The 18,954-nt window shown below is 39.5% G+C and overlaps 1 protein-coding gene across 1 annotated transcript in view; it reads left to right on the forward strand.

Annotated features, from left to right (window-relative positions):
* The first annotated feature begins 536 nt into the window (after positions 1-536).
* Positions 537-18,954, forward strand: part of LOC101900714 (alpha-protein kinase 1) — a 76,333-nt gene continuing 57,915 nt past the window's right edge. The window contains exon 1 of the mRNA XM_005179549.4: positions 537-1,185. Within this exon, the coding sequence (XP_005179606.3) occupies positions 968-1,185 (218 nt within the window). The 5' untranslated portion in view covers positions 537-967. The remainder of the gene's footprint in view (positions 1,186-18,954) is intronic.

The following is an 18,954-nucleotide window of genomic DNA, read 5'->3' on the forward strand; positions in this document are numbered from 1 at the left end:
TGTGTTAAAACTACAGAGTATGTGAGCGTATTATTTATGACTCTCTGTCGCACTTGGTTCATGCGATGGACTGACAAATATCGGACCAAAACAAATTCTCGGCTTTTATAACTGGACTATGTAGATGGGGTTTGGATTTGGGCTTGTGTTTGTGTCTTTGGAGCTAGCAAGTGTGTGAAAATTATGCCCATTGGAATGTACACATATGGGGGAACTGAATACAAATGGTGGTGGGTGCTGTCCCTTGGAGCTCCTCAATGTCCAACAAAGTACCGTAAACCAACAACTACTACTCATGTATGAAAGAGTAAATATTTGATCAACAACCACTGCATTCTGTAAGCATGTGTGTGTGTGTGAATTTCTTAGGCTGTCGTTAGCAGATTTACGACTTCGTTTGACTTGAGCGAGCAGTAAGCAGTAGTATTCGGCTTGGCAGCTGATTCGTCATATGCAGAGGGATCATGATGACTGGGTGCGATCATTGTCGTAGTATGTAGTTTGTTGTATTAACGAACTTGTTGTTCATCGGGTCGTGTGTTTTGTTGTTCGTGTGCGTGCGCCTGTTTTTGCCCGCAGGGGAGCAATGTTAATTTGTCATCAAGATCAGTGAAATTAGTTTCCATTGGGGTCTGTCGTGCGCGCAACATTTTTAAGCTCAACTAGCGGAGAGAGTGTGATTTAATGCAAATACCTACCGTTAAACGAGATTTTCATATCTTGCACAAAAAAAAAGTACTAAAAGTGAACTACCGACGGCTTGGAGAAAAAAAATTATAATTATTTTAAATCATATGAAACAAACTTTTCACAAAAAGTCAAAACATATCAAAAAATAAAAAAAATAATATCTGAAAAAAGTGTTGTGAGCTTTTGAACAAAAAATATTTTTTTTTAATGTTAATATAAATTTTGTGCATCTGTTTTATTTGGCTTCTTCTTTGTGGCATATTTTTTGCTGAATATCATGGCAACGGATACGAATTCCGTGGAAACAAATAAAAATCCTGTGGAACGTGTCAAACCTGTGGAAACATTGGTTTTGGCAAATATTGCCCTAAAAGCTGAACAGAAACGTTTAAGCGGTGAAAATGTGGTCGGTCGCAAGGAAGATGAACGAATCACCAGTGCCGTTATGAAAGTTTTAGAAGGATACGATTGGAATTTGGTTCAAGCATCGGCCAAGTAAGTCTTGTTTTTGTTGTTGATGTTTTCCTCTTCAATTTACTTCAGCCAAAACTAACCGTAATGGGTGGATGTTGTTTTTATTTTTCTTTTTGTTGTTTTTGCTCTTGTGAAAATGGACTCTTAAGTGTTCTTGGCCAAAAAAAAAAAAAAAAAAAAACAAAAAGTAAAAGAAAAATATGTCTGTGTCCTGGCACATTCAAAGAATGAAAGTGAAAAGAATAAAAACAAATAAATTGCATGCTTTTTGCAATTTGTTTTAATTTTTTCTTCCTTAAAGTACACAAATTATAATAATGGACTTTAAATTGAATACGTATGCCAAAGAGCCATTAATGATGATGTTTCGTATTATTTGAAAAAACCAGAAGATGTTTTTAAATTATTTAAAGCCGTTTAATTTTAGCCATTGATGGATTTACATATAAAATCGGGTGAAGCAAAATATCTTGGATTTTAAAGAAGTGATGGTTTATTTGTTCACTATGAAATAACTGAAATCGTTATTATAGTTATATTGGGCTATACCAGAACTCGAAGCCTTGTATTGCAGGCTAATCTTTGTGAAATGTGGTAAACACTTAAAGAAAACCTAAAAGTTGGTAGATATCTTTCTAAGTAAAAACGACGACAAGTTCGGCTGGGTTATTTGTTGTGACAAACACATACCCAAAAATAATGACAACTGAATATCCTATGCAATATTAGTAAGCAAAACATTATGAGTTATTCGTAAAGAGATCATAAGGCAAAATACATAACTAACTTATATCAAACCAAGTTATGAGTACCCGACGGCCCAGAATGAGCACGTCCAACTACAAAAAATATGGTCGCTGACTAGCGAATCTCCGCTCCAGCAAACATAAAAAATAACAAGACAATACGAGAAGTACGCCGACATACATTCAAGTTCTTAAACAATTAAAATTATTTGTAAAAGCGGCTGAGTGCATAGAACGCCCAACCAACAATCATAAGATTGCCATGTCATCGAAAAAAAAACAAAACAAAAATACAAGTTAAAAAGCAGTGAGTTCGTCCGGGCCGAACTTTGAATACCCTCGACCATTTGGAACGAATTTGGAAATTTTCAAAAAATAAAATCCGTTAAAAATTCTTTAGAATATAAAAAATACCGAATATAGCCGTTATATTGGAGTCTATACGACGTGGACCTACGTAGGCATTGTTTATTATAAGCCATTACCATATTCAAATTCAAAACTTGAAATAAACGGTGAATAATGTAGCTAAAATCATGAAAATACCGTATATAGGGAGGTACCGCTATATCGGACCTATAGGAAGACCTGGACCTGCAAAGACAATTTTCTGTCACAGACTGTAGTTCCCATTACGAACTCTTAATACGTAATTTGAAACTACTCTGGTGAATAATGACGCTAAAATCATCAAAATACCGAATATTGGGAGGTGCCATTATAGGGGGGCTATACGAAGACGTGGACCTGCGCAGACAATTTTCTGTCATAAGCTGTAGTATCCATTACGCTCTTCAAATGCCAAATTTGAAACAATTCCGGTGAATAATGTCGCTAAAATCATCAAAATACCGAATATCGGGAGGTACCGTGGGGGCTATATGAAAACGTGGACCTACATGACCCATTTACGAATTTAACCTGCCTACTGGTAAAATAAATATGTGTGCAAATTTATAGTCTTCTATCTCAATTCGTTCGAAAGATAGCGTGATTACAATCGGACATCGCTATATCGACTTAGAATTTTACGCTGATCAAGGAGTTACAAACGGAATGACAAAGTTAATATACCCTCCATAGTATGGTGGAGGGTATAAAATGAAGTGTGGCAAAGTTAAACGCAAATTAAATACGTTTGTTCTAAAGATGGAACTCATCGAAATAATCATTTAATACCTATTAAAGCATCCGATTTAGCCATGTCCCTCCATCGGTTGTAAACACTGAAGACTCAAAGCGACTAATGATAGGAAGCTAAAAAGCAGAAAAGTATCAAAGCTGGTTAAAGTTTTGGTATAGTCCCCACATATCGGTACCGCTTTTTTATAAAAATGTCGGAAGTAGCAATACATTTTAGAATAAGTTTAGATTTGTTCGAATTGGTCACCGAATGTTGCTCTGCGGTATTTTGGCCCATTTCCGTCGAAGCGAGTGCTTGAGGTGATCGACACTTTTTTAGTGCCAACCTTGCTTTCCAAAATACTCCAGACACAATAATCCAACCGATTGGTATTCGGTCATTGGTGGTCATTGTGCTCTGTAAATGAAGTGAAGGAACCTCATTTTTTAAGCTTTCTTGGGTGGCGCGTGTTGAGTGCGATGGTGCTGAGTCCTATTGGAGTGTCCAAGGTCTGCGGCCAAAATGTTTGTGTGCCCAAGACTTTAATACACCCTCCAGAATATTCTAGCGATAATATTCGGCATTTTTTCTGATGCCGCTGTCGATTAGTATGAGCGGAGAGCGACCATCGGCTGTTATGGCGGCCCACTCCAGCACCATGGCCGGCGCTTGAGTTCTGGTGGCCCATCGAATGTGCACATTTTCAGCTGACTTCTTTGGCAAGTAAACACGATCATTTTGTTTGTTTACAAACTGCTGGACAACGAATGTTTTCTCATCTGAGACGGAGAAAACCAAATTCGGCAGTTCACCACTTTCTGCTAAGCGTAGCAACTCTTTAGCTCTTTTGAGTCTATTTTCTTTCTGTTGCGATGTAAGTTCTTGCTCTTTTTGGAATTGCAATGGCTTTACCCCGAGCTTAGTTTTAATATTTGTCGAATGTAATATTGCGATATGTCCAGCTCACGAGTCATTTTTCGGCTACGTCGACGCGGATTTCCTTCAAGTCGCTTCTTTACTTTTCGAACCATTTCTGCTGACGTTGCTGTTTTCTTCCGTCTACTTCCTTGACGTCGGGCTTCGCTACCAGTATTACGGTAATAAGACACACAAGATTTATTCACATTTAAATTCACTGGAGCCACTTGTGGTTTTCCAGCCAAATATAAGGAAATCACACTATCATACTTGAATTCCATCACGAATAACTTTTTTTCTAGAAAATTCTCACCAAAATGCTTTTGTACACTTGTAAAGAATATAATGAGCTATCATTGAAATAATTTAAGCTGCTGTGGGACAAGTGGCTTAGAAATCACAGCAGTCTGAAGTTGGTTGCAGTTTTTTCATCTCACCCTGTATTATCCAATTTGGTCCAATACTTCGACCAATTGATACCTTTTCTCACACTTAAACCGACTTCGACTTGGAATTTCTCCTACAGATATTCATTAGAAGATCACAACGTATTAGTTGTTAATTATGCTATAAATTATTGAGAAAAGGGTATCGTATTACCCGCCTTAAATTCTGTTTCATATTCGAATAATTTCTCCGCATGAATTTCCTGTATAACACAACCAACACACCATTGCCAAACTACAATAATGTACTCAAATGTAAGATTGGGTTATATCCTACCTGACCAGCAAGTGTTGAAAATCCATCCACAAACAGTCACACTCACACACAAATATGCACTTGCCTACCTCAAATTCGGAATCGGTAGGAGCTGTGTAACCAGAGGATCTTTCACATTTGAATGGACGTGGAAGAGTACAGACAATTATATTTTTTGGTTAAGTTTGTTTTACTGTGTGCTCCTGCCACTGCAGGGGAATGTATGTAGCAAGGTATGCCATAAATTGAACCACAAGGAGGATTCGTAAAATAACAATGTACTGGCAACATACACCATTAAGCAGTGACGTTGTGACCAGGAAGACCATATTCGTTGTCAAATGTATGTTTTGTATTGGAATATATTCCTTGTTATTGGCAATGAAGCGAGTATTGGCATTTCAAATAAGTTTGGAAAGTGTTCCCAATAAAATTGGCTTCAATATGACCTTATATTTTCCGAATACACATGATTTTATTTTAGTACAGACATTAGAAAAAAGTGTTGTTAAATAAGAAAAATTAGTAAAATGGAAACGTCCATCATGTTTTTGTCTGTCCTATTAAATCAATATAGTTTTCTTTATCCGAATCCGACTGTTTTTTTTTTGGTATTGAAATGAGGTGGTTGTCTAGGGTTTGTATCTCATATCCTGTCGCAAAACATGTCACATTTATGCACGTATGAGACAAACGCCAAAGAATTTACATCTACCGGGGCCTATATTTCTGCACGTACGGCAATATCAATTTACACTTGTCCATGATACAATTTGGGAGGTTGTACGAGACAGTATAGTGAACATACAGAAAAAATCTAAATAACTTGATTTGGGGCAAAATGTACACAGGGAATGGATATTTACCCAGCATACAGACACAAATATGTTTCAAAATTTGGTTGTAAGAGGTGGAAGTCGACTATACCAAGATCCTATCCTTGTGTATGGGTTGCTGTCGCATGTTATGTTGATCGAGTGATTACAAGGAACTTTTATGGCAATTTCCTAGTTTCAATCACCTCTGTATAGGCAAACGCCTCAAAGTGAATGCTAATTTTACACTAAAGTAGACAAATAACTCCATTTTAATTTTTGTTCAAAAAATTCCGTAATAAAATAATGGGTATATTAAGTACATTTTGGTACCAGTAATAACCAATATAAAGCAATAACATATCAAAAAAAAAAAAAAAAAAACTGCCGTTAAATATTGAATTTATATTTACCTTATTATTTTTATACGCTCCACCAAAAAAAGTATGGAGGGTATATTAAGTTCGTCATTCCGTTTGTAACTCATCGAAATGATCATTTTAGACCGAACAAAGTATATATATTCTTGATCAGCGTAAAATTCTAAGACGATTTAGCCCTGTCCGTCCGTCTGTCCGTCTGTTGTAATCACGCTACAGTCTAAACGAATTAAGATAGGAAGCTAAAACTTTGCACAGATCTCTCTTTTGTTTGCAGGCAGGTCAAGTTCGAAGATGGACTATATCGGTCTACGATATCGTATAGCCGCCATATAACGGTACCCCCGATATTCGGTATTTTGATGATTTTAGCCACATTTTTCAATGGAATTGACTGAAAATCCACACAAGTAGTTCCTTATGGGTACTTTATACCTCGGCAGAGAATTATCAAAATAGGTCCACAATATCGTATAGCCCCCATATAACGGTACCCCCACGGTATTCGGTATTTTGATGATTTTAGCCACATTTTTCAATGGAATTGTCTGAAATTCCAGAAAAGGAGTCCCTTGTGGACATTTTACCCCCTCAAAAAGAATTGTCTATATAGGTCCACGATATCGTATATCCCCCATACAACGGTACCCCCACGTTATTCGGTATTTGTATGATTTTACCCACATTTTTCAATGGAATTGTCTGGAAATCCACACAAGGAGTTCCTTGTGGGTACTTTATACCTCGGCAGAGAATTATCTATATAAGTCCACCATATCGTATAGCGCCCATATAACGGTACCCCCGATATTTGGTATTTTGATGATTTTATCCACATTTTTCAATGGAATTGTCTGAAATTCCACAAAAGGAGTCCCTTGTGGGCATTTTACCCCTTCAAAAAGAATTGTCTATATATGTCCGCGATATCGTATATCCCCCATATAACTGTACCCCCGATATTCGGTATTTTGATGATGTTAGCCACACTTTTCAATGGAATTGTCTTAAACAAGTAGTTCCTTGTGAGTACTTCACCCCCTGAGAGAGAATTGTCTATACAGGTCCACGATATCGTATATCCCCTATATAACGGTACCCCCCGATATTCCGTATTTTTATGATTTTACCCACATTTTTCATCGGAATTGTCTGAAAATCCACACAAGGAGTTCATTCTGGGTTCTTTACACCTCGGCAGAGAATTATCTATATAGGTCCACGATATCGTATAGTCCTCATATAACGTTACACCCGATATTCGGTATTTTGATGTTTTTAGTCATATTTTTCAACGGACAGAGAATTCTCAATATATGTTCACGATAACGTATAGCTCCCATATAACGATACCCCGCGATATTCGGTATTTTGAAAATCCACACAAGGAGTTCCTTGTGAGTACTTTACACGCAGATTGTCTTTATAGGTCCACAATATCGTATCGGCACCTTCCTATATTAGATATTTTAAAGATTTTAAAAGAATTTTTAATGGGTTTTATGTTTTTTGAATTTTTTCTAATTCGTTCCAAATGGTGGAGGGTATTCAAAGTTCGGCCCGGCCGAACTTACTGCTTTTTTACTTGTTTTTATTTTTTATACCCTCCACCATAGTATAGGTATAGCCCCTATATAAGATATTTTTATGATTTTTGCTCCATTTTCCAACGAAAGATTATTCCAAATGATGAAGCGCATTTATAGTTTTGCCTGGCGGAGCTTAGCTGCGTTTTTATTTGTTTTTGTCTTTTCCTGATGGTACTCGTCCGCTAGGTACTCAGGTATTTCTACCAACATTAATTGTTATATGTAGTTCTTTACTTTCACTGGAGAACGAGCTTGCTCTTATTTGAGTTACATTAAAACATAGAATTCGCTCGTTAGAATATACTCCCAGGAGTGCTCCCAATTGAATTCGAATTCAGAGCACCTCTCTCTTCTTGAACAATGGTCCGATCTATATCATATCCAAGTCTGAATGGAATCGGATGTTAATTTCGCGTTTTATGAGCTTCATGGGTATTCAAAATTGTATTCTTTGTGGGGGAGGAACCAGATGGAGTGGACCGATCCATCTTCACAGAAGATCTTGTGTTAGTAGAAATAATGAGATGTGTGAAATATGAAGAGAACCGGATGCTTGTTTCGGATTTTAGTGTATCGATATTATTCGTTTTCTCACCTGACCTAGCAAAGATTTTGGTCTTTTGTGGGGGATGTAACAAAAGAAGTGGACGATATTGCCCATTTCCGAATTCGATATTAGGTTGATAAAAATATTAGGCTGTAATAAATTTGGACCAAAACGGATACTCCTTTCGCAAGTTATCGTGCGCACCAGCAAACCAGGCAGACAGACGAACGGATGGAAATCGCTAGATCGACTCCAAATGTCCTGAAACGGATTTGGTTTAAAGAGACCTAGGATTAAAAATGTTATTATTTGGATGAGGCACGTTTTGGCAGTATAAAATGATATATACCCTCTACAGCCATAAGGCTGAGGGTATAATTAGTAGGAGCTATATATTTTTCATACCCTCCACCATAGTATGAAGGGTATATTAAGTTTGTCATTTCGTTTGAAATATACATTTTAGACCGCACAAAGTATACATATTCTTGATCAGTTGATTTAGCGATGTCCGTCCGTCTGTGGAAATCACTCTAGCTTCCGAACGAAATGAAGTAGGTTGATAAAATGTTACTCAAAAGTATATTTTGTCTGCAGGACTTTTGGTATTGAAAATGGGCCATGTAGGCTCACGTTTTGGTATAGCCCCCATATAATGGTACCTCCCTATTTTCGTTATTTTGGTTATTAAAGCGACGTTATTCACCGGAAATGTTTAAGCGACATTATTAACCGGATTGTTTCAAATTTGGTATTTGAAGTTTGTAATGGATACAACAGCTTCTGACAGTACCCCCGATATTCGGTATTTTGATGACTTTAGCGAAATCATTTACCGGAATTGTTTCCAATTTTGTATTTGAAGTTCGTAATGGATACTAGAGTCTATGACAGGAAATTGTATGTACAGGTGCACGTTTTGGTATAGCCCCCATTTAATGGTCCTCCCTATATAATTTGTAATTTTCAAGTTGGCCAAAAGTTGTGGCAAAACGACTTTTTAGAAAATATATTCCAAAGACAAAAGCATTCCTCATTGAGTCATATTATCACTTACCGAAGAAATTAAAATCGGGATATTGCTGTTAAATTAACATAATTCTTAGTTCTACGGTTTTAGCATCAAAGAAAGTTCCCGTATCACTACTTTATATTTTCTGATTAATATTTTTTTTAGAAAGTTTAAAAAAAAATTATTATAGTGGTACTTTTAATAAAACAACGAGAGGGCAGTTGTAGAAATTGTTGCCAAAGGATGAAATGCCCTATAAAAACATTTTTCATTCGACTATAATCGTTTGCATTATAGTCTGCAAATCGGATAAAACATTTTCCTTTAAAGTATTAATCCATTCGCTCTCCTCTGTAAAAGTCACGAGCAGACCTTATTGATTTCCTTCTTCCGTACACGTCCCACTTAGATGCCGTTCACTAAAATATGCACAAAAGTTGCTAACCAACAAGTGTTGTTCCAGTCTAAACAAAATGTTTTAAACCATACGTGTTCCGTTTTATTGCCTAAACTCCAACATGGACCGGTCATGATGTTGCATGTTTATAAATATACACGCATACGTGACCAATGTAGTAGTGCAAGGAGTTGTAATACAATTTTGTCAGCATATTCATACGTTTTAGCATCAAGGGACATGTTTTGTGGCTGACTGTGGTAAACACACATGCCTCGACATACTCACACTGGCACAATCGATGTTGTTGAGTGTCCATTTTGTAAGGTCCTGCCACCTGAACCATATGTGATATGTGTTTCTGACATTCGTGCGGCTTGTGGTGTTTTTTCCTTGCAGGTATGTACATACGTATAAACATACATGCATGTGTGTGTATGAATGTGAATTTAAAAGCCACAGAAAAGAGTTTGCTGTAAAGTCATTTGGAAGATATGCTTGCAGTGTGTAGATTTCTCCCCTCTATAAGCGTATGTATGTATGTTCGCATTTATAAATGTTATTGTATGCGTGGTGGACCATGGAGCCATACCTAATATATATCGAATTGTTTTTCTCTCTCTCTGCAGGTGCATACGTTTTATGCTATGTACACACAATGTACATGGACTATTGCATTTGTATTTGTTATGTGGTATGGTGGCTTGAAGATTTCAAAAGTAATCACTTGTTTGAAATGGTATGGGTATGCCATGTGTACATCGGCATATACATATACATATATATTATGGTTTATATGAGCTATTTCAGACTCTAAGTAGTACAAGCTGTGTATATTTTTGAGGCCATCGGTCTTACAAATAATTGATGATGTAACAATCTTGTAAGTAAAGTGGAGGTAATTTGATTAAATATACGATTATACAGGGCGAGATAAAAAACCTGCCACCAACTTCAGACTGCTGCCACTCGTCTGACAGCCGTTAAAATTATTTCAGTATCAGCTCATTATATTGCTTACAAAAGCATTTTGGTGAGAATTTTGCAGAAAAAAAAAAAGTTATTCGTGATCGAATCTAAGCTTGATAGTATGATTTATTTATATTTGGCTGGAGAACCACAAGTGGTCATCGTTAGAGCGCTCCAGCATTTAAACGTTACCGTGATACTGGCAGCGTAGTCCGACGACAAAGAAGTGGACGGAAGAAAACATCAACATCAGCAGAAATGGTTCGAAAAGTAAAGAAGCGACTTGATCGAAAACCGCATGACAGTGGCCGAAAAACGGCTCGTGAGCTAAAGATATTCCATTCGGCAAATATTGAAATTCCAAAATGTGCAAGAACTCACACCGCAACGGAAAGAAAATAAACTCAAAAGAGTTAAAGAGTTGCTTCGCTTGACCGAAAGTGGTGAATTGCTGAATTTGTTTTTCTCCGATGAGAAAACATTCGTTGTCAAGCAGTTTGTAAACAAACCAAATGATCGTGTTAACTTGCCAAAAGGTCAGGTAAAAATGTGCATCTTCGGTTGGCCACCAGAACTCAATCGCCGGCCATGGTGATGGTGTGGGCCGCCATAACAGCCGATGATCGCTTTCCGCTCGTATTAGTATTAGTTCGTATCAGAATAAATGCCGAATATTATGGCGAAAATATTCTGGAGGATGTATTAAAGCCTTGGGCACACAAACATTTTGGCCGGAGACCTTGGACATTTTAACAGGACTCAGCACCATCGCACTCAGCACGCGCCACCCAAGATTGGTTATAAAAAGAGGTTCCTCGCTTCATTTCCAGCGCACAATGGCCATCATAATCTGCGGATACCAATCCGTTGGACTATTGTGTCTGGAATATTTTGGATAGAAAGTTTGGCACTAAAAAATACCAAAGTGTCGATTAACTCAAGCAAGCGCTTCGCCGGGAATGGGCAAAATACCGCACATGCGTAATATGCACTCCACAAAAATAATTTTTGGTACCGGACATCCGATGCAGCTCGAAAATACCTCTGCCAAATTTTATCGATATCGGTTCAAATTTTATATAGCTTCGATATACATCTTCATCCGATTTTACGGATATTTTCCACGTAATATCAGGCCAAATTGGATAAATTTTTTCATATTCAACCGATTTTTTATTTAGCGAAACTCGGTCCAGTATAGCTATTGGCCCAATTAAAATTTTTTAATATAATTCTTATTGAAGTCATATCATGCACTATACAGCAATTGGTACTAGAGCCACAAAAGCGTCCTTCAAATTTGTTGAAAATCGATGAAGAGTTGGCTATAGTTCCCAAATTATGACTACTCTAAAATCATGATACGCATTCAAATAAGGTTCATAGTTGGTATGATCTGTTTCACATAAATTCCCAATTAAAATTTATTTGTTACGATAGCTCTATTAAATACGCTTAGTGGTGTAGGGTTATAATACCTTAGTCAGCCTCACCCGACTATTGTTCTTTCCTCACTGGTTATTTGGCCAAACATATGTTAATTAAAATTTCATCATATTTTTTTTTTCTTAAAATTATGTACATTTTTATTCCCGACTTGCAGTTCAATTCTGTGTAGAATTCAATCAGACCAAATATGGGCACATATTGTAGTTACTCAAGCAACTAAAGACTTTTGCCTTCCTATTAAATTATACCTAACTTTGTCATGACTTTAAGACGACAAAACCATCGAAAGACAACCGGCAACCACGATACAGGCAACAAAAACAACAACAACAAGACAATCCCACGGCGGCCGGTTCTATGTACCGGATTGACTCGGAGGCACATCTCTCCGACCAGGGGCCGCCAACCCAGCAAATACATGTTCGTGTTCGTCCATTTTTCTGATGTGGGAGCAACATTACCCGGAATGTTTGCTCCGTATTCTCTTGGTCCGAGCCGGGATCGAGACCAACCCCGGACCATGGTTCTGCTCCGTTTGTCGTAATCGCATCCACCACAGATCGGTTTCGGTGAGATGCAACGGATGCATGGAGTGGGTGCATTTCCGGAATTGTTCCGGCCTAAACCGGATACAGGAGTATAGCGATAGGGACTACATTGCTTCCTGCTGCGTCAATGTAGACCCCAGTGAGTCTTCATCTTCGGCGTCCTCATCGTCGTCGCAATATGAGACTCCCCCGCAATCTCCTCAACAGCAATCTACGCAGCAGCTGACGCCACACATTGCTGTTCAAGTTCCGGACAATGCATCATTTCTCCAATTTAATTGTGATGGTCTCAGAGGTAAGATCAACGAAATTGTAAGCTTTATGAGTCGGAAGAACATCAAGGTCGCAGCGATCCAGGAGACGAAGCTGAGTACCACCTGCAGGCTTCAAAGTTGTGATGGATACAACGTACTGAGGAAGGATCGCTCCAGAGGTGGAGGTGGAGGATTAGCGTTCCTATTGCACCACTCTGTCCAGTACAGACCTATCTCGCCTGAGCTTGACTCTAGTGACCCGTACATGGAATGTATGGGGGTAGCGGTCAAGTGTGGAACCGCCGAGGTAGAGGTGCTCAACGTGTACATTCCGCCGTTAAATAGCTGTGCCCCACGTTATATGCCTAATATCAGTTCACTACTGGTAGGCAATAACCGTCTGGTGCTAGGGGATTTCAATGCCCATCATGAATTATGGCATTCCGTCCTAGGTAATGACCAGAGAGGCATGGCGCTGGCTGAGCAAATCGATAGCTCCACGTTTTGCACAGTGAATGAGGACGCGCCCACCAGAATAAGGGGAGACTGCCACAGTTCTCCGGACATATCCATCGTGTCCCCAGGTCTGACGAATGACGTAACTTGGCAATCAGTCATTTCTCTAGGCTCAGACCACCTCCCCATTATTATCGCCATCAATAGACCACCCGACTTCATCGACTCTGAACGCCGCACTTTCCTTAACCACGGGAAAGCTAATTGGCAAGAATTCAGAGAGTATACCAATCGCCGCTTCAGAGAACTGCCCAACCCATCTGATGTTCAGGTAGCAGATAGGTGTTTCCGGGACATCATCAAAGCTGCAGCCGCTCGCTATATACCTGCTGGTCGAATACCTGAAATAAGACCAAATTTCCCAGCAGAGGCAGCGGGATTAGCAAACGAGCGAGATGAGCTTCGCCGTACTAACCCTAATAACCCCAGAGTCAGGGAACTTACTCTGGAGGTAAACAGGTTAGTAGGCGAGCATAAGCGGAAAAAGTGGCTAGAACATCTGAAGCATTGCAACATCGGTACCGGAACGAGTAAATTGTGGGCAACGGTTAAGTCGCTTTCGAACCCTGGAAAAAAGGACGATCGGACATCTGTCTCATTTAACGGCGTAGAAGTGACAGATCCGAAGAGGTGCGCGTGTTATTTTAACCGGCAGTTTGTAGAGCACCCCGAGAGTGACAGGGCGAAGAGAAGGATACTACGCCGTGTACGATCCCTTCCAGCCGAGGAGGTACCACCACAATTTACGTTGGCAGATGTTGCACAGGTCATCAGAAGCGCAAAGTCATCCAAAGCGCTTGGTCCTGACGGAATCTCAATGGTGATGTTGAAGCAACTGGATGAACCAGGAGTTGAGTATCTGACAAAGCTTCTCAATCTGTCGTTAGCCACCCTAGTAGTTCCCGATGCCTGGAAAATGGGCAGGGTGGTCCCGCTACTGAAGCCAGGCAAGGATGCCAGCAAAAGTGATTCATACAGGCCGATATCACTTTTGTCACCAGTAGCAAAGACGCTTGAGGCTTTACTCCTCCCCAGCATAAGAGAGTGTTTCCCAGTAGCCGATCATCAACACGGATTCCGAAAATTGCATAGCACAACAACAGCTTTACACGCCATTTCCACACATGTCAGTAGAGGTCTCAACCAGAACAGGCCGTGCGATAGAACAGTTATGGTGGCACTTGATTTATCAAAAGCCTTTGATACAGTCAATCACGCCACACTGTTTGAGGACATTGAACGCACCACCCTCCGGCCAAGTTTGAAACGTTGGATAGTAAACTACATGTGTGGACGCCAGTCGTACGTGGAATTCAGAAACAAGAAGTCGAGCATCCGTAGAGTTAAACAGGGAGTTCCCCAAGGTGGGGTGATATCTCCGGAACTGTTTAACCTCTACCTTTCTGAAATTCCACGCCCTCCAGACGGCATAGAGATTATTACGTACGCAGATGATTGTACGCTCGTGGCGTCCGGACCCATTATTGATGACATTTGCGATCGGTTGAACGCTTACCTGGTTGATCTTACCGCCTTTTTCACTGCGAGGAATATGAAGATATCCGCCACTAAGTCGACGGCCACACTTTTCACCACATGGACTGCGGAGATGGGGCTATCCTTGAATGTGCAGGTCGATGGTGCTATTATTCCGACCACCAACTACCCCAAGGTATTAGGGGTCACATTCGATAGCCTCTTTAAGTCGTCCGCGCATACCACAGCTATCTGCGACAAGATTAGAAGTAGGAACAAGGTCCTCAAGTCTCTGGCCGGCAGTACTTGGGGAGCTGATAAGGAGACCTTGTTGACCTCTTACAACGCGATAGGCCGGTCTGTGGTAAACTATGCGGCTCCAGTGTGGTCCGCTAACGTCAGTGCTACGCAGTGGAAAAATGTTCAGTCCTGCCAGAATGCCGCCCTTAGAACCGCAACAGGGTGCCTTCTCATGACACCCGTCGATCACCTACATGAGGAGGCGAAGGTCTTACCGGTGCGACAGCATAACAAAATGCTGTCAATGCAATACCTGCTTGGGTGTTATAGACAAAGCCATCCAAATCACCATCTTGTGGATAGGCAACCTCCGCCCAGGCAGGTTAGGAAAGACCTTCATGATCTAGAGAGAGAGGTACAGAGGTATAAGAGAGAGCCTCTAGATCAACAGGCCTATCAAGCGGGACTGAATAGTATTCACTCTAATGCGGTCTCAGAAGCCATTGAAGGATATAGAGTGAATACTGTGCTAGGAGACCATCCCCCTCCCGTCGCAGCTGAAGAACGAGAGCTGCCCCGACAAACCCGAGTAGTCTTGGCTCAATTACGATCCGGATGGTGCAGCCGCCTAAATTCCTACTGGGCCCGGATCAACGGCGAAGTGCAGAACATCTGCCCAGCATGTGGCACAGGCCCACATGACACGCCGCATTTATTTCGCTGCCCAGCCAAGCCTACTCACCTAACTCCAGTCTCGTTATGGACTCAACCCATACAGGTTGCATCCTTTTTGAGACTGGACTTAGAGGCAGAACCGGATTGAACTGAGTCAGAAAATGGAAACCAAACGAACACATATGTATGAGCTGCTACAACAACAACAACAAGAACGGAATGATGTTAAATTCTTGAGTTCAGCTCTTAAGAGGGTAATTCTATTATCACTTAAATAGTTGTAGTGCACTTTGAACTCTGTTTGTACATCGGAAAGAAACCGCAGGATATAATGTAGCTGCAGATGCAGCTGCAATGCTCACTACCCATAACTGATAAGGATTATATTTGATTCAACATGTACTATAAAAGGAATGGAGGAGGGTGGTTGTGTAGTTCTCACTTTGTATGCTCTTAATGGAGGAATGTTGAGTTTATTAGATTGAAAATATTCCTCCAGCGTTTGGTGGGGGCGATGTGGGCAAGGAGGTTGAAGGTCGGTCGAAAACTACAACATCTAAACTTCTAAGTGCATTTGTACGACTTTAAAGGAATGCAGTTAAGAGAATAATTCTAAGAAACTTAGTAGCTCTTAAAATTCCAAAGATTGTATGTTATCTCTGAGCAGTTTGAAATTTTCAAAATCTGTGCCAGGGGGGATATGAAGTTAACTTGAGATTTGCAGATGTAGTTTTTGGTTCACTAATTGTTTTTTTGTTGAATTGAAAGAAGATTTAGTATTTTTGGAAGGTTTTTTGTTTAAATTATAACCACAAGTTTTTATTTGATGTGCCTTGGTACAAATGTGGTAGAGAGAAATATTGCAATGTACATAATATATATAGGCAATTTGGGGGTTTCTAACACAGTGTAACAAATTTGAGATCATTGTATGGGGTGGAAAGTTTAATTTTATTTATTTAAAACACAAAAGAAAAATGTCATCATATGTCAAGTTCCGTGTATGGTGTAGTGAATGTTTCGATTGTCACGGTGTTTGGGGTTTTTGTAGCTTATTTCCCAGGTAACGTTTTTACATTTTAGTTCTAAGAAACTTAGTAGTGAGGAATCTTTTTGAAAATTTTTTGAAAATTTTGGTACTTGTTTCCTAATCGCTGATTGATTTTGGTATCTCAATTTAGAGAGAGCTTTGAGAACCCACTAGAGAAAAGTATTTCTACATGTCTTGTTGGATTTTAAGTGCTGTCAATTGAGGCTTATAACAACATAACAACTATATAACTAAAAGTAACGGATTCCGAGGAGTCTTAAAGAGGAGAACTTTCCCCCTTTATTTAGGTCACTGTGCGATGTCAACTTTAAATTTACCGATACACGTGTTTTATGTGTTAAGCTTTACTTTCACAATCTGCTGGAGTTTACCTGTTATTATTAAAAAGAAGTAAGAAAAGGCTATAGTAATGCGGGGCCGACCATGTGATACCCTAGTACACTACAATATGTTAGAAGCCCCCTTGTGTCCAAATTCATTTTGGAAGATTTCGATTTTGAGATAATGTCATAGAGCCCTACCCAGATGTTACCCTTATTTACGCTCTCCGTCGTGTTGTTATACATTCGAAAAAAAAATCACAAAAGTCGTGGTCCATTCTACAGCTAAATATAATCCAACGGTCATCCGAAATGCTCGACTTCTTCCCTGTCCCCAAATCTCTCCTATGTAGAGCGACTGCAAAATCAGGAAAATGTTTTTTTGTCCATTTGAACCCCAGATTTACATCTCCATAAGAGTAGGCTTTAATTCAGACCATAGCGCTACCTCATGCAAAATAATTGCTACCGATAATTGCTACATGTATATATAGTGTTGGGGTGTAGAAAAACTTAAAAAAATGTACAATTTAAAATTGAAAGTCAAATTGAAAAAATCGAATGCGGTAAAAAATTTGACAAATTTTGAAAAAAATGTAACAAAAATATTGACTCTTTTAATGGCATATTTTTACCCGATATGAGATTGTAAAAAGAGGAGAGATAAAAAAGCTGCAACAAAGTCAAACGCCATATTTTTCACTTTTCTTTTAAATTTTATTGAATGAAAGCAAAAAATATCGGAAATAGCACCAAATTTTAGAGTAAGCTTAGACTTGTTCGAATTGGTCATCTTTGGCACGAATTATGGCCTTCAAACGGCCAATAAAACCGTCACACGCTGCCCGAATGTTGCTCTGCGGTATTTTGGCCCATTCCCGGCGAAGCGCTTGCTTGAGGTGATCGACACTTTGGTATTTTTTAGTGCCAACCTTGCATTCCAAAATACTTTAGACGCAATAGTCCAACGGTGGTATCCGGAGATTTTGGTGGTCATTGTGCGCTGGAAATGAAACGAGGAACTTCATTTTGTAACCATTTTGGGTGCAATGGTGATGAGTCCTGTTTGAATGTCCAAGGTCTGCTGCCAAAATGTTTGCGTGCCTAAGGCTTAAATACATCGTCTAGAATATTTTCGCTATAATATTCGGCATTTATTCCGATGCTACTGTTGATTAATACGAGCGGAGAGCGACCATCGGCTGTTATGGCGGCCCACATCATCAATATGGCCGGCGCTTGAGTTCTGGTGGCCTACCGAAGGTGCACATTTCCAGCTAACCTCTTTGGCAAGTAATCACGATCATTTTGTTTGTTTACAAACTGCTGGACAACGAATGTTTTCTCATCGGGGAAACCCAAATTCGGCAGTTCACCACTTTCGGCCAAGCGAAGCAACACTTTTGCTCTTTTGAGTCTATTTTCTTTCTGTTGCGGTGTTAGTTCTTGTACTTTTTGGAATTTCAATGGCTTTACCCTGAGCTCATTTTTCAATTTTTGCCAAATGGAATATTGCGATATATTCAGCTCACAAGCCATTTTTCGGCCACTGCGACGCGGGTTTCGATCAAGTCGCTTCCTTACTTTTCGAACCATTTTTGCTGATGTTGCTGTTTTCTTCCGTTCACTTCCTTGACGTATCACGGCAACAAGCGATTTACGAGACACAAAAAAATTATTCACAGTTAAATGCTGAAGTGCTCTAACGATAGCCACTTTTGGTTTTCAGCCAAATATAAAGAAATCACACTATCACCCTTTAATTCCATCACGAATACCTTTTTTTCTGGAAAATTCTCAGCAAAATGCTTTTGTACGCTTGTAAACAATATAATGAGCTGTCGATGGAATATTTTTAACAGCTGTCGGACAAGTGGCTAAGAAATGACAGCAGTCTGACCTTTAAACCCGTATTTTGCTATATATGCGATATCTTGGATATGAGCATCAATGTAACGGGCAGAAGTGACATTTTCGTGTATTTGTGATTTCATCAGGATTGAACAGACGGACGGACGGACATACATAGCTAGATCGACTCATCTCGGAGAGAAGACCCATAC

Source organism: Musca domestica, unplaced genomic scaffold (genome assembly GCF_030504385.1).
Source record: "Musca domestica strain aabys unplaced genomic scaffold, Musca_domestica.polishedcontigs.V.1.1 1, whole genome shotgun sequence".
Classification (NCBI taxonomy): Eukaryota; Metazoa; Arthropoda; class Insecta; order Diptera; family Muscidae; genus Musca; species Musca domestica.